Source organism: Monomorium pharaonis, chromosome 2 (assembly GCF_013373865.1).
Source record: "Monomorium pharaonis isolate MP-MQ-018 chromosome 2, ASM1337386v2, whole genome shotgun sequence".
In the NCBI taxonomy this organism is placed as follows: Eukaryota; Metazoa; Arthropoda; class Insecta; order Hymenoptera; family Formicidae; genus Monomorium; species Monomorium pharaonis.
Window position 1 is genome coordinate 1,584,170 of NC_050468.1, and position 27,761 is coordinate 1,611,930.

The window sequence follows — 27,761 nt, forward strand, 5'->3', positions numbered from 1 at the left end:
CTCTACATAGTACGTTCTTATTTTCCGCATCTGTGACGTTGGCTAAAGTAGTAGCGAGGAGAATCAGCTTATCTTGTTTGAACGTTGCATAATTTACGCTGGCCGCCGCCACCTTTTGTTGATTCGTGTCCGCAGCTTCCTTTGAATCCGCTTCGGAATTCTTTTGCGAGGCTTGTTCTAAATAAAGTAACGTGTTGTGCCGCTTGCTGCATTTGCGACATGACCCTAAATTGCGTGGTTCAGATTGATGCGATGCAGGTTTTAAACAGTTTAGGTATAACTTGTAGGATTTGGCCTCCTTGATCCTTTCACTAATCTCTAGTTTTAGATAATCATCACACTTGTATATAGCGCGACTTTCTTTTCCGCAATATGCGCATTTGTAGCTACATTTGCGGCGGTGCTTCCCTTTTCTTGATGTGATACTGAGGATGCTGTCCGCGATGCACGAGCCGATGCTTCTGATGTCTTGCAGTGCTGGACGAGGAAATCCATTACTTGCTTAAGCTTGGGCATCTCACCCCGACTTACGGTGATCTCCCAAGCCTTACTTGTCTTCTGATCCAGACGACTCGTTATTAAATAAATTATTGGATCATCCCATTGATTCATCTTTTTAAGGCATTCATAGCGCGTAAATATTTTGAAACGTTGTCCAGTAAACGTCGCAGCAAGAGATGATTCTCCTTGGCTATCATTGGTATTTCGAACAATGCCCTAATATGTTTCTGCACTATTAGTCCGGTGTCGTCGTACCTCTCTCGTAGCATTCCCCACGCCTCAATGTAGTTTTCATTTGAAGCTTCCAGAGAACTGATGACGTCGCGAGCTTCCCCTTTTACAGATGAGATTAAATAATGCATCTTTTGAGTATTGGGCAGTGTTGTGCTTTCGTCAATCATACTCTGAAACATACTTCTGAATGGAATTCAATCTTCGAAAGAGCCTGTAAATATTGGCAAATTAACACGCGGCAATTTTAAGTGATCGTTAATACCACTTCCAAACGTAGTCAGTGTTTTAATTGAGTGACGGGCGGCTTGACTCAAGTTAGCGCTTGGAATTGTGCCTAACTTGTTCTCAATTATTGATTCGAACGCGGACGTAATTGTGAAATACCTTTTCTCGAAGTACTGCCGTTCCTCGTTATGCCGTGATTCGTCCTCGGCGCTCGTCTCTATTTCTTCAATTACGGATTGAACGCCATTGAAGATGTCCCGTGTTTCATTGAATTTATGCAGCCTCTGACGCAGCTCGATTAACGATGTATTTTGCACATCTACGTCTTGTAAATACGTAGTGGCTCTTGTGCATTGGCCTTTGATTTGTAATCTTTTCGATTTTAAAGATTTTAATGGAATAGCACTGCCACCGCTGTGGCCTTTACCACCGTCTGTCATCGTAAATAGTGACACTTAACCTGTTCGCGAATGAAAGAGATTATTGCTCGTATTACGCAAATTGACGTTGGTAGCAAGTGATCATCGACTGTCGCGGATCGATCGATATGTGACGTCACGACCACGAGTTTTCTTCGTAGGTAACTGCGCGAACCAAAATGGCGGAATTTCACAAAGTGATATCTGATTTTCGATTCGATGGAATGCTATCAATGAGGCGTATGTACTTGGGCAGCTGCGCTTGCTGGAAAAGATTGCTTACCCGACTACGGCCTGAATGCGATACCAACAGCCCCGCTTGATGACTGCTAGCTCGGCAATTCCTTGTGCGATCCTTGTGCGTTCAATGCTTTGTCTTATTCTCGAGACACGAATCGTATCCGGCTCGAAGGACCAATGTTAGTGTTCAAATGAGAGCCGGTGCTTTAGCACGTATTTCCTTGTTGCAATTAGACTCGTTTGTGAGTAAATGAATGTAAACTGTATATTTTAAATAACTTTTATTTCTCCTGATCGCCTTGCGATCATCCTTTGTTTGCGAATATACAAGAACTGACGTACATGCGTGAGGCGGCCACGCCGAGAACTACAAAACAAAAAACTGTAAACGAAACGCTCGCTGAGGCGTGCATGCTTGTCGCGGTATTTCCGAACACTCGATTCGCAACACAAACTCCTCTCTGCACCATCGATCAGTGAGATGCATTCCGCTGATCACGAGTATAGTAATTTGCTCTAACAACATTTAAGAACAGTAGAAGAGGAAACACTTCAGATCTCTTTTGTGCACATGTAAAGGACATAGTGGAATAAGCAGGTGAAATTTACTCCCGCACCAATCGAGCTCAAATTGATGTTATTAGTTGAGACCCTCGAGATGTAAAACTTCTGCAAAAATTAGCTACAATTGCGTTTTTGGGGAGTTATGGAGAGGGAAAGAAAAATAAAAAAGTGGTTTTTCTCGAAAACGGTTGAACCGATTTTAATGAAAAAAATGTATGTTGTAAACATTGTTTAGGCAAGTTTAAGAAAATTTTAAGTAATTTTTGTGAAAAAAAACTTGATAAAAAAATTTTTGAATTTTTTATAAATTTTTTTAAGGTATAATGCATTTTTTAATGATATTTTTGAGATACCACTTTTATATTTTCACGAAAACATCTTTAGATTCTCTACTTTAACACATATATTTTTTAAATCAATCGAAGTGGTAGAACATGATTAAAAATAATAATTCACGCCGTGCCGCCTTGCCGCGCCGCGCTGGCTGGGCGACCGTGCCGCGGCGCACAGCGATTGTTGGCATGTTAAACTTATTACATACTAGCCTTGTTGCAGTGTTGCAATGTTTAGTTGCCAAGAAAAATTATGATGTAATAATATATAATATAATAATATATATAATATTTCCAGGACGTCTGCAGCTAGCCTATAAAATTTATAGTTTCCGGAGTTTCCACGAAGAGGTTGCAGTACGTTTTCAAATTCCATATCCATAACCAAAATTTTGCATATTCGTAGCCATTCAGCCTCAATAGCCAAAGTAAAAGGATGTTTTCGCCGAAAACTTTCTTTCCAAAGTATAACGTCTAATAATCTTTTGGATTTTTCGGAAATAACCGAAAAAAATATGAAAACTTTATTTACCGGTTTGTACCAACTTTCTCAAGCCGTGTCGTATTTCTGCAGAGATGGTATCATGCAGAGATGGTAGATAAAAGTGTTAACCCCAAATTAACCCTCCGTCTGTACACTTATTATCATTAACACGGTCTACACTAATCCCTTTTTGTCCTGTCCTCTTTTTTTTAATGTTAAATACATGTAAACAATCTGAAAAAATTTTTAATTACTTTTGAATAACTATATTTTAAATTTCAATATTTATTTTGGTCATTTATTAAAAAGTTTTTTTACAATAACATTTTAAATGTCTCGAGATTGACAAAAATTAGAATTTTGTAAAAAAATTCATAACTTAATAACAAATTATTATTAAGAAAAAATATTTTGAGGTTTTTTAGATTAAGGTATGACCTTTCAAAAAAAAATTGTTTTATATGTGTCGGTTGCAAAAAGTATAATTATTTGTATGACTAAGAATAAGGTATTTTTCGAGTAATGGAGATATAATAAAATAACAATTTTTCACACAAATCTTTTTTTATTATAAAAATTATAGTACATATTATTAAAAAATTTAGATATAATGGAAAATAATCAAAATTAAAGAAATTATAATATCGTATATCTGAGTCTGCCGCTCTCGAAAAAAATAACAAATCTGCTCTGAAGTCTTAGTAAAGCCATTGTGATTCGCCTTTATAAACTTAAAAAAGCAAATTATGCTTGTAACTCAAGTAAAAACATCATAAAAATAACAAAACAATTAAGAAAAATATAAAAATTAAATACTTCATACCGTCACGAAATACATACACGATCTGTACACTGGGTCTTTTTGGGAACACTTTAAACTTTACACTTGTAAACTTTACACGCTGCTGTGTCAACAAGCGCCAGGTCGAAGCGTCCTTCCGGGTATGAGTACCTACTGTTACTAAGTTCCTTTAGGGAGGGGAGCCAAGCTCCGCTTATCAACAATCTTGTGGTTACACAAGTGGAAAATTTTGTTTGTTCCCTTTTGGGGTCAGTGTACAGACGGAGGGTTAAACATAGGGTATGTTAAAAACGAGAAAAATGTCCTTAAACTAAAAGTTCCGTCCCGACATATTTCTCGTACAACACACAGATGTTTCTTGCGGTACAAACAGTATCGGAGTAACTCATTATATATATGAGTGTACTAATGGAAGACTGTTGGTTGTTGTTCGCATATTGTTACAATAATCTATTATTTATCTTATGCAAGATATTGGGGATAGAGAAAGATGGCGGAGATTGATGGAGGGCTGGGAGGTTGCTCGCGGTTTTATAGAAGTGAAAAAGTGGAAAGGAGGTGAAAAAGGAGGTGAGAGTGTATGGAGGTGGAAGAGCAGCCGGAACATTGAAGGGAAGTACGGGATGGACAGTGGAGAGACAGGAAAGACGGAGAAAATCGGAGCAAGTCATGGTGATGAGACAGTAAGTGTGCGGAGAAGGGCCAATGCGCAGGAGTGGAAGGAAGCAGAGAGGCTACGGATACGTGAGAAAAGAATAGAAGAGTGAAGACTTAGAAGAGAGCGTAACAGAGAAGATGACAGATGGCGCAGCGGATAGCGGGAGAGAACGTGATGATCGACAGGTTCGATCTGCGAGGAAAGAGGCCGTGATTGGCGGAAGAATCGAGATATGAAGAGGATTGGCCAAATGGAAGTGAGAAACACGGCGGAGGAAAAGGGAAAGTGGTAGCGAGTTTTGGGGAACGTCTAGGTTCACGAGACTCGTGGTCCACATCAGACGAAAAAATGCTAGTGGAAAGAGAAAGTATAGAGAAGCGGAATGAGAAAGAGACAAGTAGAGGAGATGGCGGTCAGAAAGAGAAGAACTGTAGAGCAGATGGAAGAGAGAGGAGCCGAGGAGAACAGAGAAAGAGAGAGGGAGAGACAAGGAGAGGAGTTTACGAAGAGCGAGAGAGAAGGAAGAGCGGAAAAAAGCGTAGAGAGTCGGGGGGGCTCAGCAGCACGGAAAGTGGAGAGATAACGGAGTAACGGCAAGTTTGGTGAGAGGAATAAAGGATAAAGAAAGAGAAAGAAGACCGAAAGAGACGGAGGAGGATGAAGAGAGGAAGCACAGGAGACGCCAAAGACGGAGAGATAAAGGAGGCTGAATAGAAACGAACGGAGGAGCAAAAGGTGGAGTACGGGGATGGCAAGTCGGAGAAGAAGGAAGGAGAAGATATAGCGAGGACAAGAGGATGACTGATGATCTGACAAGAGAGAAGAGAGAGAACCGCGAGATGGAGGAGATGGAGGGAGGTCTGGGAGAAGAGGGGGCAGAGGAGGAAGGGCTGCAGGAGGGGGGCGGGAACGGGGAAAAAAGGTATGCGAGCAGGGGGAGGGAGGTTATAGGATGTAATGGTCGCTGATGGCCAGGTCGAATCGGATGTTAGGGTTATGATGTAGATGTGAACAGTTTGGGAACGCTCCGTTTCAAAAGCGCCTTGTAACTCCTGAGAGAACACAATAAAGTCTATTCTTATGCAAGATATTTACCTAAAAATTTTTAACCAGCAGAAATACTTAGCGATATTTAAAAAAGATAATTCAATCCCAGTGATTGAAAGTGATAGTAAAGATGATTAAAAAAATTTTCTTTTAGTTAATGTGAGGGGCGAGGGACTCACGTTAAAAAAGCACCCCGATGATAAACAATGTGAGAGGCGAGGGGACTCATATTAAAAAAACACTCCGATGATAGATAATGTGAGAGGCGAGGGGACTCACATTAAAAAAGCACCCCGATGATAAATAAATAATGTGAGAGGCGAAGAGACTCACATTAAAAATCACCCCGAAAATATGGAATTTAAAAACGTACTGCAACCTCCTCGTGATAAACTCCGGAAACTATAAGTTTTATAGACTAACTGCAGACGTCCTAGAAATATTACATGTATTATTATATTATATATTATTATATCATAATTTTTCTTGGCAACTAAACATTGCAATACTGCAACAAGGCTAGTATGTAAGTTCAATATGATAACAATCGTCGCGGCGCAGTCATCCAGCCGGCGTGGTGCGGCGCGGGGGCGCGGCGTGAATTATTATTTTTAACTATGTTTCACCACTTCGATTGATTTGAAAAAAATACGTGTAGAGAATCTAGAGATGTTTTCGTGAAAATATAAAAGTGGCATCTCAGAAATATCACCCTAAAAAAAATTCATAAAGAATTCAAAAATTTTTTTATCAGGTTTTTTTTATCACAAAGATTACTTAAAAATTTCTTAAACTTATCTAAACGATGTTTGCAACATATATTTTTTTCATTAAAATCGGTCCAACCCCTTTCGAGAAAAACCGCTTTTTTAATTTTTCTTTCCCCCTCCATAACTCTCCCAAAAATACAATTTTTGTAGCTAATTTTTGGGGAAGTTTTACATTTCAAGGGTGCCAACTAATGACATCAATTTGAGCTTGATTGGTGCGGGGGCAGATTTCACCTGCTTATTCCGCTATGCCCTTTGTGAAAAGACTATGTTTTTTCCTTCACAGTTAATAATCAATCTGAAAATGAATGTAACATTTAATCTATTATTTATTTATGGCTATTTACTTCAGCGAAAACAATAATTTCTGAACAATTTTGCAAATGTACTAAAGTCTTTAAAAAATGTTTTTATTATTATAACATATAAGAACTTTCAGTGAGAATTTTCTTGCCTCACAATACGCATGATGGTCATTGCGACCATCTAAAAGTTTTAACAAATTGAAACATATTTCAACGATATATTAAAAAACACATATATACATATAATTACAGGGGGTCAATAACGAATCTTTTCTCTAGCGTAAACTAATGAAAAATGAAACAGTGAACTTCAGTCAGTGAAAAATGAAATTTCGATATAAATTTATAAATAATAATATTTTAAACTTATGTTCAACATAGCAAGTGCGTTTTGAGTTATTTTTAATAAGAATATCAAAATCAAAGTGATCAAAATAATCTCCGTGTAACACAAAGAATGTTAAACGTGACGCGCAAAATCTGTTTGATGCAAGTGATAGGAATTTATGTATTGTTACGCCCAGCCTTACGGAATTTGAATTGGGTCGGGTGTTAGAAGGATATTTATGCAGAGTGGAGGTAAGGAGCGGAAGGACATAACGTGACACAACTTCCCGAAGGCACACGCTTGAAATGGAAAAGTGCCTTAGGGGCGAACGCACTAGTTATGACCGGAAATATAAGTCAGCGTGGCAATATAACTCTGGCCCGATATAACTCTGCATTTTCCAGTCATACGCTCGTAGGTCCAAGTTTAGAGTCAACAAACTTAATTGCTATATAACTCGGGATCGGACCCGATGCAGTCTTTGTTCGGGGATGAGAAAAGATCGTTGAAACTTAAATGAATGATGAAGTTTTTACGTAAAATTAACCTAAAGTATTTATTCTAACAACAAAATTTTAAAAAATAAAAATACACATAAGCGCTGAAGTCATGATTTGATAATTTTGTAATAATGATGAAATAATCGAATTTAAAACGCATAATGAGTATGTATATAATTGTACAGATATTATACAAGTATGTGCTGGGCGGAGAGAAGGAAACAAAAGAATTTTTCATTTTAATTCTGTAGTTATAACGGTAAACGCGGAGTAAGAAAATAGCAGAAGGGTTTACTAAATGATTACTTGAGGAAAACAGGGATGCTCGAAGTAGTGAAAGGATAAGGGATGGCGAGAATCACACGCGGGATCCTCGAAGTCGTGAGAGGATAAAGGATGGATGTTGAGAATTGCACACGGGATCCTCGAGGTCGTGAGAGGATAAAGGATAGATGTTGAGAATAGTACACGGTATCCTCGAGGTTTGGTAAAGGTGAGCGGAATTTGCGAGGATAACACTTGAAATCTACGAGGTTTGGGGAAGAAGGGGACGAAAAACTCTAAGAGAAAATTATTTGTAAATAATAGCGTGCCTTAAAAATTTAAAAACGGAAGGGAGTAGATAAGTAAAGTAGAACAAAGAAAAAAGTTTGCGACCGTGGGACTTACTCATTATTGGTTCTCGAACAAATCTGTCGGAATCGAATGAATTTCTTGACCGGATGGAACGGCACTAAAGTTTATTCGCGTACTAATTTTACATGATTATATCTACTACAACTACTACTATACAACATTTTACTAACTTCATATTACTCTCCTACTGTTATTGCCATCACTGCTGTTTTATTTTCTTTAAATAACTAATTGACTCACTAACTAACTGGGTAACTAATAAATAATTTTAACTAATAAATAATTTTTATTTTACAGAGTGAAAGAAAATAAAATTTTAAACTAAAAGTTTCTTTAAAAATTTTGGCTTAGACTATTATTTACTGAATTATTAATAAATAAAGTTGATCAATCAGACGGCGCGCGGCCGGCATACGCAGCAGCGTAGCGTGCCATGTGGCTTTACGGGCTCTCCACGCGCTTATTACACATTCCGTTACTTAAAGCTTTATTTTTATTTTTTATATTAATGAATAATTAAATAAATAAACTTAAATTAATAAATAAATAAAGAAATAAATAACTAAGTAAACTAATAAGTAAATAAATAAAAATAAATTAAATTAGAAATTATTTCAATTCCTTATTATTTTTAGTTGTTAATTATTTATTTGTGTACTTGTATTTATTTAATTATTTAAAATATTTATTTGATTCAATTACTTAATTCTCATAGTTGACTTAACAACGATAAACAAAATTAACTACAGAGAGTGTGTTATACAAAGGTATAAAAAAAATTGTTGATAAAAAGTATTAAAATAAATTGTTAGTAAACAATTTGTTTAAACAATTTTTTAAAGAATTATTTCAGCATGTGTTTTTAGGGCCACAAAAACCTAAAACGTGGAACAAATCTTAGCCGCAATTTACGTAAAAATGTTTTACTTTTAAATAAAAAAAAATTTTAATTTATTTTACTCCTTCCTCTCTTCTTTAAAAAATGTTTTCAAATAATAAGAAAAAAATAAAAAATGGTAGAATACGAATTATTTTTATTAATTGAATTTAAAATAATAGCACCGAATTCTACGAGAAAAATTGCATAAGGAACGCATGATGCATATCGATATTAAGAAATTATTTAAGAAATTGTTTAAACATTCTTTTTAAAACTGTTTTTAAGTAAAAATTGATAGCTCCTTTGCTACAAAAAAATCACTCTAATAATAAAAAAAAACACATGCTGAAATAATTCTTTAAAAAATTGTTTAAACAAATTGTTTACTAACAATTTATTTTAATACTTTTTATCAACAATTTTTTTTATACCTTTGTATAACACACTCTCCGTAGTTAATTTTGTCTATCGCTGCCAAATCAACTATGAGAATTAAGTAATTAAATCAAATAAATATTTTAAATAATTAAATAAATACAAGTACACAAATAAATAATTAACAACTAAAAATAGAAAATAATAAATTATTGAAACAATTTCTAATTTTATTTATTTTTATCTATTTACTTATTAGTTTACTTAGTTATTTATTTCTCTATTTATTTATTAATTTAAATTTATTTATTTATTCATTAATATAAAAAATAAAAATAAAGTTTTAAGTAAGAGAATGTGTAATAAGCGCGTGGAGAGCCCGTGGAGCCACATGGCACGCTACGCTGCTGCGTATGCCGGCCGCGCGCCGTTTGATTGATCAACTTTATTTATTAATAATTTAGTAAATAATAGTCTAAGCCAAAATTTTTAAAGGAACATTTAGTTTAAAATTTTATTCTCTTTTATTCTATAAAATAAAAATTATTCATTCTGGGACACCCTGTATATAGAGTCTTACAGAGGAAGGATCCAGACGTAGGTGGTTCAAATATTCTAATTGGTAGGACTTTTTTTCGAATGCGTGAAAACTATTTCTTAAAATTTCCCGTTGGACAGGTGGTTACTTGGTTTCGGGGTACTGTTTATTAAAGTCCCCGACTATTGCTCCCGCTTTTCCTTGTCTCCGCCCGAAAACTTTGAGGTCTAGTAGGGAAGAAAAGGGGGGGGGGGGATTTTCAAGTGTTCTTGTCTACAAGAGAGAAATAAAAATTTATATTTTTTTATATGTATAAATTTATATTTTCCAGTCGCGCATTTCTTTAGGGTTGATAGACGTGTCTGATTTCAGAAAATTTTTATAGCTTTCAGACGTTTTGAGGTAGTCTGGTCTTCTTTCGATAAACATTGGGTCCGTGTATATTTTTTATTACCTTCGAAACCAAACGCGCCCTCGTCCCTTTCAGCTAATCTAACTTCCATCTGGTGCTTATCTGCGATCGTTAAAAATACTCTTAAATTGTCAAGAGCTGGGTGACGCTGCGTAAATATTTGAACTTTTATTTTAACGGGACCTGACCCCCGTCGAATTTTAATGACTTTAGTGTCCAGCTTTTTTTGATTATGAGAACCAGACACTATCGTGGCGCGGAGTTTTTGGGCTCCGCGACTCCTCGACCATTAATAAGTTCCAGAATATTTCTAACTTATTTATTTCTAAAAGGTCAGCGTATAATAAAACGTAAAGTCCCCCGGACGTAACAGTATCATTACATATTTTTTGACAAAAAGGTTGTCCGACTTTTTTTGTAAATTAAAGAACTTTATGTAATGAATACCTTTTTTAAGAAGGTAAAAAAAGCGCGCCAAGTGTGTGGTTTTTTAAGGACAAAAATTATAAAATGATGAATGTTGTAGTGGCACGACGATTGTACCATCTTCTGTTTCAGGTATAACAAATACATCCTTTCCAGATGTTTCCTCGCGATCCGAACGCTCAAAGAATTTCACGTCCTTGGCTTTAATGATGCTTTTCGTCCCTCGTTTCCAAAGACGATAAGCCTTGAATTCTTCGGAATATCCTATTAGGGTGTATTCGTCGTCCTTCGGTTGGAATTTTCTGCGTTTGTATGTTTTATCCAATACAATTGTCTTTGTTCCGATGATTCTTAGGTAACCAACATGTGGCTTGCGGCCTGACCATGCTTCAAACGATGTCTTTCCACGTAATATTCTTGTTGCACATCTGTTTCGGAGGTATGTAGCTGAATTTATCGCCTCTGCCCAAAGTGATTGAGGTAGCTTTCCTTGCAACATCAAACATCTTGCCATCGCGATTAAGGTGCGGTTTTTACGTTAAGCCACTCCGTTCTGTTGCGGAGTGTACTCCACGTTCAGTTGGTGGATGATTCCTTTGCTCTTCGGAAACTCTTTGAAGTTTTTCGACAGGTATTCTCGTCCATTATCTGTTCGAAGTTTTCTGATTTGTCTACTCGTTTGTTTCTCAGCTCTCCGCTTATAGTCCTTGAATGCCTGTAGCACGTCTGAACGATTGCGTAGCATCGTGGTTACCGTATAGCCCGTACAGTCGTTTGTAAACGTTACAAAATATTTAGAGCCTCCAACTGACTCTGTGCTCATCGGGCCACAAATATCTGAGGGACGAGTCTTAATACCTCATCTTCGCGATGGATTGAGCTCTTGAATGGTCATACGGATAGTTTGCATTTGACACATATCTCACATTTAAACTCATCTGGCATTGTTACAAAATTCATACCGGTTCTCGTTATTCATCTTGTTGAGATCGTTGACGTTTGCGTGCCAGATTGAAAGATCTTTGTCTTCCTCACTTCTTATTGCCATCGTTTAGTTCATTGTTTCATCGATGACGTACAGTTGATCTTGCTTCATGGCTGACAGAATCGTGTCTCCATTTCTTCCTTTGGTAAATGCGCGATTCCTGAAAAACATGACTGAATAAATTTTATCTGTTATATTCGATACTGACAGTAAATTGTTTCACAACTTGGGCACGTATAAAGTGTCTTCTATCTTTATTAACTTGTTAAAGCGCTGTGTACACCTTCGACCGTTCGTTTGTAGTTAGTGTCTCAAATTTTTGTCTGTCATTACATATGTGTCTGGTTATACCACTATCAAGACACCATCTTCCAGATTTCACAGATAGTTTCGTGTTGCGATCATTGTTAGTACAATATTTGAATTGTTCGCTCTGTTGAACTTTCTTGCTCGCGACTTCTATATTCTATTTTGTTGCAATTAAAGCACTTTCCTTCGAACTTATGGGAGCTGAACTTCACATTGCTTCTTGACTTTGCATTACATTGTTTTTCTTGGTCTCAAATCCCCTTCACGATTAGTGCGTCACTTTTTTTGCCGTCATCGATCACTTGTGCGTCTCGGTCATTTTGTCTCGCTTCCTCCTCCATTAATTTTGCCTTAAGGATCTCCAGCGTCGGTATTTCATCTCGCGACTCTATCGCAACACTAAAGTTTTCATACGTTATCGATAAGGAGCTTAGCAGCATTATCAACAGTAGTTCTTCGGGAATCTCTATGCCTGCTTCTTCGAGTTGTCCCGCTTTGCCAGAAAATTCGTTTACTGTGCCATTGTCATGTTGGTCTTCTTTTTCATTCTCAGCAGCTGTTTATACAGGGTGTCTGGTATTTTTTTATGGGATTTTTATGAGTAGGTAGAACGCATGAAACTGAACAGAAAAGTCCTTACCGTTTTTCCATTTTCGCAATAGTTAACAAGTTAGTGACTTGTAAAATTTTCTATATTAGCCCGGCCTACCGGCAAATGCAAGCGCGCTGAGCGCCCGGCCGCGGCGGCCGCCCCTCCCTAGCGCTTGAACCTTGAGATTGCTAGGCGCGCGGGGGGAGTTGTTACAACAAGCAACAACGACTACGCACAAGCGACGCGTAACGCTAAATTCTCCCTTTGAATTATGATAGTTCCTTACCTTTTTTAATGAAAATAAAATTTTCTAACGACAAAAAATATGTGTGTACGTGTACATACATGTGTACAAAAAATATCAGTTTTAATGCTTAAAGAAGTGATTACTAAATTTATTTTTTTATTAAATAACAATTATTTTTAATAAAAAATATTTTTTTCATGATAGTCTTAAACGTCGTAAACGGTCATTATAAATTTTAAAAGAAGCTGTTATCATATGCTGGAAACAAAATTTATGCTTCTTCAAAAAACATTAGAAAATTTTATCGATTAAAATGGAAATGACAACCAAATAAAATATTTGTTTCAACTTTATATTTTTAATTAAAAATTAAATAACTAGGATATTTATATTTTTAATAAAATATTTAATATATAAATTAATCCTTGTGATAGATTTATAATACACGGAAAAAACTTTATGGTAAAAATTACTATGGTAAATAGTAAACGCGGGCCAAGGAGAAATTATGAAAATTTTTATTATGTTTTTCATCAAATTACGACAATATTTACACTACTTATATGATATAATTCTCTGAAATTTCTTCTTACAGTTCGTGGTTACTATCATAAATATTAAAATCATACATAATTTTATTATAAAATTTTCTCCGTGTAAATTTACGAATATATGAATTTATTAAATGTTTGAAAACTTATAAACAATATTTATTTAATTTAAGAAAATTTTAGTATGTAATGTGTGTGTGTGTGTGTGTGTGTGTGTGTGTGTGTGTGTGTGTGTGTGTGTGTGTGTGTGTGTGTGTGTGTGTGTGTGTGTGTGTGTGTGTGTGTGTGTGTGTGTGTGTGTGTGTGGAGGGGGGGATACATACATACACGAGCTAAAGAATAATCACTTTGTGACAGGAAAATGATTATTCCTTAATTCAAGAATTGGTTTGTAATTTGTGTGTAATTTGTGTGTGTGTGTGTGTGTGTGTGTGTGTGTGTGTACATACGCGAAAATGTTAAACATTATTTGTTTTATGTAAAGTGTGGTGTTTATTATCAACAGAATACTCTTTTCAGTCATTAAAGATAAAATAATTATTAAAAAAAATAAAATTAAAAGTGAATAATTGATTTTTTAAAACTAGAATCATATTTTTTTACGTGTACGTGTATAGTAATCAGCGTAAATAGTAATAGTGATATAAAATTGCGGAACTAAGGCATAATCATTTTCCTGTCACAAAGTGATTATTCTTTAGCTCGCGTATGTATGTACAAGGATTAATTTTATTAAAAATATAAATATTTTAGTTATTTAATTTTTAATTAAGAATATGAAGTTGAAACAAATATTTTATTTGGTTGTCATTTCCATTTTAATCGATAAAATTTTCTAATGTTTTTTGAAGAAGCATAAATTTTGTTTCGAGCATATGATAACAGCTTCTTTTAAAATTTATAATGACCGTTTACGACGTTTAAGACTATTATGAAAAAAATATTTTTTATTAAAAATAATTGTTATTTATTAAAAAAATAAATTTAGTAATCACTTCTTTAAGCATTAAAACTGATATTTTTTGTACACATGTATGTACACGTACACACATACTTTTTGTCGTTAGAACATTTTATTTTCATTAAAAAACGTAAGGAACTATCATAACTCAAAGGAAGAATTTAGCGTTATGCGTCGCTTGTGCGTAGCCATTGTCGCTTGTTGTAACAACTCCCCCCGCGCGCCTAGCAATCTCAAGGTTCAAGCGCTGGGGAGGGGCGGCCGCCGCGGCCGGGCGCTCAGTACGCTTGCATTTGCTGGTAGGCCAGGCTAATACAGAAAATTTTACAAGTCACTAACTTGTTAACTATTGCGAAAATGGAAAAACGGTAAGGACTTTTCTGTTCAGTTTCATGCGCTCTACCTGCTCATAAACATCCTATAAAAAAATACCAGACACCCTGTATAAGGTGGCCTTCTTCAGCGGCCCACTAGATTCGAACACTTTCTTCAAAGTATCCCATGCTTCCTTTGATGTGTTGATTTTTTTTATATGATTTAGCTGCGCGTGCATTGAGATGCTAAGACTTATCAAAGCCAACGCTTTTGAATCTTTTTTGCTCCATTCCATTTGATTTTTAGGCTATTTGACTGCTGTACCGTCGATGTATTGCCACAAGTCATTATAATATACACCAACACGTTCCTCATTTGAATTTTCCATATTTCATAATTATTTTTGTTGAGTTTCTCTATACTTGAAATGCCGTGGACGGACGCCATGTCTCTTGCTAATTCGCTCCCTTTCTTAATGTACAAACTTTTCTCAATTTATTTCAATCGCGCAATTATCAGTCTGGGCCCATAATCTGTTGGGCGGGTCTGAATAAGTGTTAGCGTTTGTTATAGCAAAAGAAAAAAGACATTTATTGAATGTTACGTGGTGCGGGTTCAACACGAAACGGCAACGCGCACGACGAGACCCGCAACATGAAGCCATGAGACATGTAATGACTAAGGAAGGAAATCATAACAAAAGAAAAAGGTCCCTAGAGTTCCTACTCTTCCTATACTTGATGCCACGATATCGTGTAACGTCACTTTCGGCAAGATCGGTACACTTGGATTGCAGTTTTCAACAATATTCTTATACCATAAAAACATTTGTTTTTTGGTAGATTCGTTGAATCAGCTTTAATAAATCCTGAATCTAATTAACATTTTATTTTAATACACACAGATATTGATAGTAAAAAAGGCCATAACGAAACACTAAGCTTTAAGTGGAACGCAGTATAAAACGGTTTAAAACTATTGTAATGTGACGTTATGCACTTATAAGCCAATCAAAATCGTTTTTTTATGGCACAGAAAATTTCAAATATTATTAAATTCTATTTTAATTTTTTAATACCTATCTGTTAATAAAAATTAAAAATTTTGTTATAAACAAGTTCACAATAATATGTATTAAAATTTAAAATAATAATATTTTTTACAAACTTTCTATTGATTTTGCTGAATTTATTCATCAATTAAACAATCTTTGATTGAATTCGTTCAAATCAAACGTAATCAAATTAAGTGATTTATATTTATTTATATACATATAATTATATTATTTATATATGTTTTTAATATTAGTTATATATTGTACATATTTGTAATTAAACAATTGTTCTAAACAATCTTCAATTAATTTTGCCCAAATTATTTTTTAATTAAGCAACTTTTAATTAATTCCGTTGAATTCATTTGTCAATTAAATAATCTTTAATTTAATTTGTTTAAATAAATTTATAATTAAATAAGAAAATTAAATTTGTTAAAATTAATCAAATTAAAAATAATTGAAAATAATTTAATTTGTATTTTTACAACACACACACACACACACACACACACGCGCGCGCGCATACACACAAGCATACGTAAGAAGAAAGATTTATATTATAATTAAGATTATAATTAAAATTATAATTAGTAAATTATAAAGCTCCATATAATTTTAATATATATCAAATATATTGTACAAATATGTTCAATATATACAAAAATACTTACTCAACGAAAATGTTTAAAGTTGGTTGAGGATGAAGTCCTTCAGCAATACACGTTATTTCAACTCCGTTTTTATCATGTATAACCTTTTTCCTGTACGCAAGTTCAAATTTTTCCTCCGTAGCTGCAACAAAAATTAAATATGATATACTGTACATATATTTATATAGTAAGCATATCATAGCGTAGAAAATTGGACGTCTACTCTCTGTGCCAAAAATATAAGTTTAAATATATACAAAACGTATTAGATTTTAATAAGACTTCCGTATTCGACCGCCCTCTGATTTTGATAAAATTTTATAGTTGAATGTACGGAAACTAGTATTCAAAATATTTAATTTTTAATAAAATTATGGTTTTTTCCATTTATTTTCGTAAATAATGGGAATTTCAAAAAATACTTCAAATAAAAGTTGTAGGTCTCATCGAAATACACATTTTCTATCCTATTAATTTTTGCCATAAAAACAATAGTTTTTGAGAAAAATGATCTTAAATGTACAAAACTTCATAAAACTTGTGTTACGTCCAGCCTTATGGGATTTTAACTCTTTTATTCAGTGGGAAGAATATTTCAGGAAGAACAGGTAAGGCAGAAAAGAACGTAACGAGACTTACCATTCCCGAAGGCACGCAAAAGAGAGAGGGTGGTGCCTCGAAAATGTAGGTTAACCTGCCGATAGGCCCGTTATAACCCGTTTCAAATCGTACGTCGGTCCAAGATTCGAGTCAACAAATTAAATCGCTTTAACTTGGGATCGGACCAGGTGCTATCCTTGTTCGGAATGGAGGGGAGGTCATTGAAATTAAATGTACAATGGAATTACTTAAATCTAACAAACATTTATTCTAGCATTATGTTTACAAATAGAGCTGAACTCTGTATAATTTAAACAATTTTATGTATCTTTAACATGGGTTTGGTTTGAATAACAATGTTTTTAAATATAAATATAAATATATACATATGTATTGATTTTATAATAAAGTTAAGGTTTGATTATTTAAAATTATTACTAAAGTGATTCGGAGGAAGATGGACAAGATGATCTTTGTCATTTTTGAAATTTAAGTGAACTCTAGAATAATGGTGGATGAGGGGAAGAAGTTATAGAAAAAATCTGTGGGCAAAAGGATCATAATAGTGAGGAGTGAAAACAAGGATTGGATCTGAGGGAGCGAGTGCGGATACTATGTCGAGTAAAACTTTCGGGTTAATGGTGACATCGCGGTAATGTTGGAGTAGGGAGTCTGTTTTTAGCGGTAATTGCTCTAATATTTCGATCAAAGAAGTCTGAGTGCCATCAAAATAGTAATAATGCGGGCGGGGTGAAACTAGATCAAACTCATTTATTATTTCTATTGATCGTGCAGGAGAAGGTGGGGATGGAATGTCTTCGGGTTCAGGGGAACTGATCGGGGAATAAATAGGAGTTAGAGGGGAGGGTCGAGGAACACTAGGTACTTCGATAGTGATAGTTGGAGAGGAGGTTCGAGGAACACGAAGTTCTTCGAAGATGGAAGTTGGAGAGGAGAATCGAGGAACACGAAGTTCTTTAAAGGTGGTAGTTGGAAAGGAGGGTCGAGGAATACGAAGTTCTTCGAAGGTGGTAGTTGGAGAAGAGGGTCGAGGAACACGAGTTCTTTGATGACGGTGATTGATGGTGGATGCAGCGACTCGAGGTAGTCTTGTAAAGCGCTATTTAAATGTTCCCGAGCCCGCCGATTCTGATTCTGACGCCAACGCCGGGCCGCCCAGTGTCTCCGTTTTGGACGGATCGGTCGGTTATTCACTACGAGGGCGAATAAAATGATAGGTGACTCGGAGAAGATAATAAAAAAGGGAGGGAGGGTGTAATTTGATTTTAATTAAAATTGCTGACTTACTACTTGCTGAGACGGTACGAGTGGCACCCGTTTGGCTACGTCAATATTGGCCACGGTCCCGATTGGCCACGTCAATATTGGCCACGTCAATATTGACCACGTCAATATTGGCCACGTCATTATTGACCACGATCCTGATTGACCACGGGGTGAATTGGCCACGTCATTATTGGCCAAGCGTCATTATTGACCACGTCAATATTGGCCACGCGTGATATTGCCTACGTCAATAATGGCCACGTCAATATTGCTCACGCGTCATTATAGCCCACGTCATTATTGGCCACGCGTGATATTGCCCACGTCAATATTGGCCACGCGTGATATTGCCCACGTCAATATTGGCCACGCGTCATTATTGCCGACGTCATTATTGCCCACGCGTCATTATTGGCCACGTCATTATTGGCCACGCGTTATTATTGGCCACGTCATTATTGGTCACATTAATATTGGCCACGCGTGATATTGCCCACGTCAATAATATTAATCAATTTTTTTGCTTAGCGTGGAAAGTTGCAAACCCATGTGGTGCAGAGAAATGCTTTGCACACACACACACACATACACACACACGGGGGGGGGGGTGCAAGGGGGGCCTTCGGCCCCTCTTCCGCACCCACCCCGTCCAAGTCGCAAACCCATATACAGTAATGACGTGGGCAATAGTGACGTGTGGGCAATAGTGACGTGGGCAATAATGACGCGTGGCCAATAATGACGCGTGGGCAATAATGACGTAGTCAATATTAACGCGTGGCCAATATTGACGTAGGCAATATCACGCGTGGCCAATATTGACGTGGCCAATCGGGACCGTGGCCAATATTGACGTGGGCAAACGGGACGTTCCCGATGTTCCAAGGACGTCCATTTTAAGCCCAATTCAGGTCCGCATGTCCATGGACATAAAATGAACATTCATTGGATGTCCATTATTGGAATTAAAACAGATGTTCTGTTCAGAACGTCCTATGCTGGATATCTGATTTATGTCCGCGCTTGGATCTTACTTTTATATAATTTATCTTTATTATTTTTATTATATAATCTAAAAGAAATATTGTAAATTATATATATATGTATTATTTACAATATTTCTAATTAACATTAATTTATAAATAATAATAAATTGTATTATTTTTAATTTTCAAAAGGTTTATTTTAATTGGTTTACTTTTAGATATATGGTTTACTTTTAGATGAAATAATATGAAATAATAAGTAATATTTTTTTATTTATTATTAACATTATTAATTATTAGTATTTTTTTAAATGTCTGTATAATATATTGTTTTTTTTCGTTTTTTATCGTTTCGTTTTTTACTTTCGTTTTTTCGTTTTTATTATCGTTTTTTTTCCTTTTTCTTTTTCGTTTTCGTTTTTTTTTTGTTTCTTTTTCGTTTCTTTTTCCGACCAAAAGAGGGACACAGCAATTGGTCTGGGTCAAGCGCTGTCTCTGTCTAACCAATAGCATAATGGGCGCTAGACAGAGAAAGAAATTGACCTGGACCATGTCTCCTCTTTGTCTTTCTGCCGGAACACTTTTCAAGAGCTTTTTGCAGGAAATGCGCAGTCCATGCTTTATGTCGATGATTTTTATAAAATGTGGATTAACCCACTATTACAGCAAGCCTTTTAATTGAAAAAGGCCCAAAAGAAATAATAAAACCATAATGGGACCAAAATTTGGTTTATTTCGGACTTCCTATGAATGATCGAAATTGTGACAAACGTATATCCCATGGATGTCCATTAAAGTACTTTCTATAAACGTACAAAGTTCTGCCAAACGTATATCCTATGGACGTCCGTCGGACATCGAATGTCCGACGGACCTTATTTGGAGTCTTAATGGACGTCCGGATATCCATTGGACATACAATAGATGTCCTTGTGCTATCTGGGAATTTCTATACTCGAAAAAACGGTCACCCATCCAAGTATCAACCATCGCCGACGTTGCTTGACTTCGAAGACCATACGCATCCTAACGCCTCGTGATGATCCATGAGTACTTCTTGTTTATGCATACATATTTGTTATAGATCATTACAATAGATGTTGTCAGAAGGATGAAACATATATAGTTAACTTATATTTTTATAAATAAATATAAAGTTTTACAGTTTTTTTAAAATTATTTTTATATATGCGCGCGAAATAGCATGTAGAATAACTTATTAAAAAAACTGTTTTTGCGCCGTTCGTATAAAATAAAATAAAAAAATTATTTAATGTCATCTTTTATAATCTTTTAGTATTGTTAATATGCCATATTGTTTCAATAAGTGTAGGCATTTAATCTGACTTTGAAGTCAACATTTTTACACATTTGATTTTGCAATACATTCTAGAAATACGTAAATATATTTAAAGATTTCTCACTTGCTATATTAATTTACCCGTCTTTTTCAGAAATTACTATATGTCCAGGATGTCCCTGAATACTATTTTAGGATGTCCTGAGGACTTTCGTAGGATGTCCTGAGGACTCTCTTAGGACGTTCTAAGAACTGTCTTAGGATGTTCTGAGACTCTCTTAGGATATTCTAAGGATTGTCTTAGGATGCTCTGAGGATTGTTTTAGAATGTCCTGAGGACTGTCTTAGGATGTCTTGAGGACTTTTAGGATATTATATTCTTAGAACATTCTGTGCTATCTAAAATGTCTAGTATTTATACAATCATTATATTTAAGTTTATCTTCAGACATTTTATAGATAATGAAACTCTTTATACAATATTTTAAGAATAACGTTTTCAGCTAGAATACATATATCCTCAGGACATCCCAAGGATGTCCTCAAGACATGAGTAAAATTTTAATTTATAATAATACCATTACAGAATCTAACATTCTAAACTTACTTTAGAAGTCAAATTTATACATAAAATATTTATATAAAATATTTTAATACAATAATACAATACAATAATACAATAATACAATAATACAACTATTATATCCTGACAAGATCCCAAGACATCTCGGGACAAATTCAGGATGATTCTGAGGACGTCCTGTGCTATCTGGGAATATACATATATATTTATAATATTTGATGTTTGTGCTTTACGTGTGTTATTTTTGTTTCAGTCATTATTTTTATCAACTTTAGGAAGTGAAACTACTGCTACGAAAACTAATCGGATTTTAAAACACGTTCTCACAAACGAACTCGCAAAGGATTTTAATTACGTAGAACAAAATAATTCTAAGAAGGCTTTTGAAAAGCTTCAAAAAGCACAGTTGAAAACTGTGATAATACGTAAGTAATTTAAAAATATTACAAATATAGAAAAATAAATTTGTTTACAAACAAAATTTATTAAAGCAATAAAACTTTTTTTATTAACATAATAGGTAGTGTACAAATAAAATTATCTTTAACCACAGAAATTGATATTGAAAAGGCAATAAAAGTTTGGTTAAAGCATGCTCCGGAAAGAAAATTACCTTCAACCACAGAAATTGATATTGAAAAGGCGATAAAAGTTTCGTTAAAGCATGCTCCGGAAAGAATAAAAGAAAGTTTAAAAAGAAAAAATCGAATATAATTTTTAAATTAATATTCTTTTCTGTCTTTTCTACATATATTAAATTACTAAAATATTGTATCTAAAGTACTTATATTTAAAGTTGACGTATAGATTTATATTCAGTTTAATAATAAGCGTTTCAAATTATACTTTGGTTTATTGTTTTTGTTCAAAAGTTTATTAGTATGTTAAACAACAGACGAAATAAACGTAAAGAGTTTGTTGGATGACGCCAACAATACTGAAGAGTATTAGAAGCTGTAAAGAAAACATTTTCTGTCAATGATTCTAATAGAATATCTTGTAATAATGTGGCTGCAGATACATCAGATGAAATAGATATGACATCATTTAATAGTTTAAATAGTAACGTAGGTTTAATTATTAACAATGAAACGAGTAATAATGAAAATATTTTAGAAAATAGTGACTGTTCAGATTTACATAACGATAATTATTTTGATATTGACACTGTGTCTTACATTTCTAGTGAACACTCAAATAATTCTTCCGACACAGATCTAAACACTAATTTAGGAAATTGAAATAGCCTAACAGAAAAATTAGTTGCAGGGGCTATTAACAGATATATATCACATATAGCCAAAACAGATATCTTGCACATTTTCTCGCCCTATCATCCAGAATTACCTCTACATGCTTGCGCATTATTAGATACTCCATATTCTTCACGCACTTTTATATTCAACAAATTAGAAACTGGAGAATTCTGTTACTTAGGTATAAACGCTACTTTAAAAAACATACTGTCACAAAAATATACTCAAAAATGTTTAAAATCTTGTGAGATATTAAAACTTTGTTTTAAAATAGACGGTATCCCATTGTTTAAAAGCAACAGAATACAATTATGGCCTATTCTAGGACTTATAAAAAATTTTCATTGTGATCCATTTGTTATTGCACTTTTCTGTGGAATATCAAAACCGAAACCTTTAAATATTTTTTGGGAAAGTTCATAGATGAATTAAATGAATTACTAAACCATGGAAATAATGTTAATGAAACTCACTTTAAGATTGAAATTCATAGTTTCGTGTGCGACGCGGCTGCTCGCGCTTATTTAAAGTGCACAAAGTATTATTTGGGTTATTCGTCTTGTGATAAATGTGTTAACATGGAGAACATTATAAAAACAAAGTTGTTTTTGCAACAGAAATAGCTCATAAACGTACAAACGAATCTTTTAGAAACTAAACAGATGATAATCATCACACTGGCCTATCACCGTTATTAGATTTGTCTATAGATTTAATTAAATGCTTTTCTACAGATTACATGCATAATATTTGTTTAGGAGTAGTTAAAAAATTACTAAATACATAGATTGGTCCAGTAGATCCATTAAGGGCCAGTTTCACAAACGTCGGTTAACTGCTAACGGGAGGTTAATAGATTTTCTGTCTCTTCTTAGATAATAATATAGAGAAAGATAGGTAGTCGATTAACCTCCCGTGAGCAAAACACTCACAACCAATAAATTCACATCATAAAATAAAGGAAATAAAATATTAAAATTATAAGATAGCTCGCCGAGGAAGGCTCGCTATCACAAGGTGTCAGGTGACACATGCCTCGTGCACTGCCGGCCGGTCATCGCACTGGGCAACGCACCAGCCACCTTAAAGAAATAGCGAAGCCAGCTTAGCAACAATCATGCCACCGGAAATGCATACCTGCATTTTGGCAATTGTTGCTAAACTCGCAAATATTTCCCGCGCGCCGGATGCGCGCGAGAATGACTATATATGGTCATGCGGAGGGCCCGATGCCCCCACTAATAATTAAATCCGCGACACTATTTAAGCCGCTGCCGAACAGCGGCCAGCGGGATCAGTGATTAGAAATGAAGCCGATACGTACGGCCCGTACGAGTGAATTAAGAGTTCGGAACTTAGCCGCTAGCTAATCTCGAGCGAGCAACGAGACGACGCGTTAACTCCGAGTCACGCGCCGTATTTAATCTAGTGTAACACGACGCGGCACCTTCGCCGACCGTAACCAGTGTAAAACAACAGAGAAATAAATCTTTTATGTCAATTTAACTTAGAATCAGTGAGTGAGTGATTTGAGGACCCTGCCTACAAAAACTGCCTCTTTCCGCGAGTTCCTACTCCTTGGGCAGCAACGAATCTCGAAAGATCTTTTGTTGCACCGCAAGGTACGGCAAAAATATTTTGTTGTACCGCAAGGCGCAACAAAATTGGTGGCAGCGGTGGGATCAACTGCCAGGAAGGAAGGCAAACAACTCCAACGAGGAACTATCTACAAGGCCAAGGGACCTACGTCACGAGCCGAGAGCAGCTGAACGACCTCGAGGACCAGCTGACTGGACGAGCCCGCCGAGCAGAACGCAGCCACGGCTCAACATTCGACGCAGCGCTAATCAGCGACACCGGAGTACCGACCTACCGCAATACACAGCTGACAACATGGAGCGAAGCGCAGCGTTACTATAAGTCGAAATAATATTGTACACAGCGAAATACGAAGGGCAAAACGACAAGCCCTACTAATAGTAAAAACGTGCTGATCCCCCGGTAATCACATAACGATTATCGTAAGCGTAGAATAGGCGTGAATGTCGAAAAACAACGACGCTGCTATAGCAAACGACTCGTGGTTGCATAGCGAGCAAGTCACTCGAGCTATCGAATTCTGCGAACAAGCCGTCATAGAAGCACGCGATAGAGTCCGTAGAGAACTAGATCCGTACGATAGCGAGTTACCGGAAAACGTCGTCCGCGAACGAAAATTCCCATTTGCGAACCTCGACGCAAGTTTGTTTCAAAACGAATTCAACGCGACACGGCAACACCGTGTAGAACGACGAACACGACCGTACGAGAGTCGCACCCCTAGTCGCGCTTCGTCACGAGGCGAGTTCTCACTCACGTCATACGAGTCCGACATTTTCGACCCAGCTGACTTTTTTCAAACGAACGCGATGCCTAACGACGAACAAGCAGAAACCCAACAATTCATCGCCGGTGCAGAACAGGAATTACAGAACCTGCACCAAGAACTAAATGCTAATGCGCCAAGACTCGCACGCACTGCTACTCAAAGAGACGATGTGCAGGAAATACGGGAAGCCTTACGTGCAATGATGCACGAAGTCCGGAGACTGACCACCGAAGTCAACGAGGTGCGAGAAACAAATTCGCGAACACTACGTACGCACGCGCCTCGACAAACGCGATATAGCCGGCGTGAAACGGCGGTCGAGTACCCGGACGACGACGTGCGCCGACAGAGAGGTCGCGGAATATTGTCACTAAAAGAAGCCCGCGGAATGATACCTGAGTTCGACGGCAACGCGAGTAAATTACAGGAGTTTTTGAGCGCCATGACTTACGCGATCGAGAACATAGATCCGTCGGATGAAGTATCCTTACTAGGCGCGATATTGTGTACCAAACTGAAAGGACGCGCCATGTTAGATTTTCAGACACAAAAGATAAGCGATTTCGTGCAATTAAAAACGGAATTAGAATCGTGTTATGCGAGTAAACGAAGCACAACACATTTACAGCTCGATTTCAATACCCTGAAGCAAAAGCCAGGAGAAAGCGCTCGAGCCTACGGACTGCGTACAGATAAGCTCACGATAGACCTGTACGAGTCGATGATCGAAGGCCGACACCAATACACGGCCGAGCATAAGCGCATCATTTTAGAAATGCTGCAGCAGCAAGCATTGGAAAATTACCAAATAGGGCTACGCGAAGATACAAAGGCGGTAGTCCGATCGCGCGGATACGTTACGCTACAGGACGCGATAGCAGCCGCAAGCGCAGAGGAAAGAATCAAGGGTCCCGCCGTGAGTAACACGAGACGGACACCCGACTCGCCGAGGCACTACGACAAGTCCGATGCCCGTTGCCGAAATTGCGGCAAGTATGGCCACTACAGTAAGGATTGCCGGAATAACAGGAGCAATAATAGATACGCCCTGCCGTAACCCGACAAACGTATAAATGCAATCGACAAGCATTGCAACTATTGCAAAAAACGCGGACACACTCGCAACGAGTGTTGGAATTTACACGGACGGCCTAAAGCAAAGGTACCGAACGCGCAAGGAAAGATGCAAAGCGCCGAGATAACGGGAGCGAGAAAGAAAGCGATAACGCAGAAAAAGAACTCTGACTCCGAGCACAGTAGCGAGGAAGAAGGAGCGACGAGCCGCACACAGAGTACGCGCGCTCGAGCGTATCAAGTGACACACGTAAGACGAGACGGCACACGATGCGACGGTCTTGACCTAATTATGCTCCCAATCAAAGAAACACGCGCTGGTAAAATCGACATGTTGTTCGATTCAGGCGCAACGATATCGTTAATAAAGGTAAAGAACCTAAAGGAAAAAACAAGAATTTATCCCGAAGAAGTATCATTGGTAGGAATAACTGGCCACCGAGTGCATACTATAGGAAAGATGCAAGCCACTATCAAGATAGGCGAGCGAGAAATTAAATACGCCATATACGTGGTAAGAGACGATTTCCCTATGGAATACGAGGGGATAATCAGCCTCGATTTCCTGCGCAAACAGCATGTATCATGCGACTATAAAAATAAGACAGTGACTATAGAAAATGTCACCCTGCGACTTAAACCGTATAATAAGATTATTTTAAAACCGCGCAGCGAAACCATCGTTCGTGCAGTAACGAACCGAAATAAAACCGGAGTAATCCGAGCCAAAGAAACTTCTATATTGGCAGATGCATGATAGCGCCGAAAAATTTTATGTGTCCTATAAGCATAATTAACACCACGGATAAACCAGTGGAAATCACCACACCGATAGTTACCGTGGAAGACATCGAAGAAGATGTCATGCAACAAGTCTATGTCGTGACCTCCGAAACGGACTGTGAGACAAAGCTTCCCCGCGGAGAACGCATATGACAACTATTACGCACACAGCATCTCAATGGTTGCATCTCAATTCGTTCCAGAGGAACGAAAGGCACTCAATCGGATATGCAACGAATATCAGGATATATTTCATTTAAACGGAGAACCTCTGACGTGTACCTCGACGGTGAAACACGAGATCAGCACGCGAGCCGACGCCGCGCCTGTGAACGTGCGACCGTATCGCCTCCCCGCCAAACATAAGGAGGAAGTGAGTACACAAATAAAGGAAATGCTGAAAAATAGCATTATTCGCACTAGTACGAGCCAGTGGAACGCACTTTTGTTAGTTGTGCCGAAGAAAGCTGACTCGACTGGAAAATCACGACTTCGAATAGTAATTGACTTTCAAAAGTTGAATGATTTGACTATTGGCGACTCATTTCCACTGCCAAATATTGATGAAATATTAGACCAGTTAGGAAATGCTAAATATTTCACGACGTTAGATCTAGCGTCGGGGTACCACCAGATACTCATGGCTGAGCATGATAAGCCGAAAACCGCATTCTCGACACCGTATGGACAATACGAGTACAATCGGATGCCGTTCGGACTTAAAAATGCGCCAGCCACATTCCAGAGGCTAATGAATTCTGTGCTTACTGGAATGCAAGGACTTAGATGCCTCGTGTATTTAGATGACATTGTCATATACGGCTCAAGTCTAAAGGAACATAACAAGCGCTTAGAAGAAGTGCTATTACGCCTACGGGAAGCTAATCTAAAGCTACAACCCGATAAGTGCGAGTTCCTTCGAAAAGAGGTGAATTACCTCGGCCATATTATTTCTGAGGACGGGATAGCACCCGATCCCGGAAAATTACAGGCAATCAAAGATTTTCCAGAACCACGCAAAGTCAAGGATATTCAATCCTTCATCGGACTTGCTGGTTACTATCGAAAATTTATCAGCGACTTTTCTAAAATCGCTAAGCCAATGACGAAGCTAACTAAAAAAACTGAAAAGTTTGTCTGGACTACCGAACAGCAGATAGCGTTCGATACATTGAAGAAAA

The 27,761-nt window shown here is 36.7% G+C and overlaps 1 protein-coding gene across 8 annotated transcripts in view; it reads right to left on the reverse strand.

Annotated features, from left to right (window-relative positions):
- Positions 1-27,761, reverse strand: part of LOC105832304 — a 591,095-nt gene that overhangs the window by 234,918 nt on the left and 328,416 nt on the right. For all 8 annotated transcript variants that reach the window (XR_004962205.1, XR_004962207.1, XR_004962208.1 and 5 more), the window contains one exon: positions 16,365-16,485. Coding sequence is in view for 4 of the 8 variants with exons in the window: in XM_036282909.1 (XP_036138802.1) it covers positions 16,365-16,485 (121 nt within the window). In the remaining 4 variants the exon portion in view is untranslated. The remainder of the gene's footprint in view (positions 1-16,364; positions 16,486-27,761) is intronic.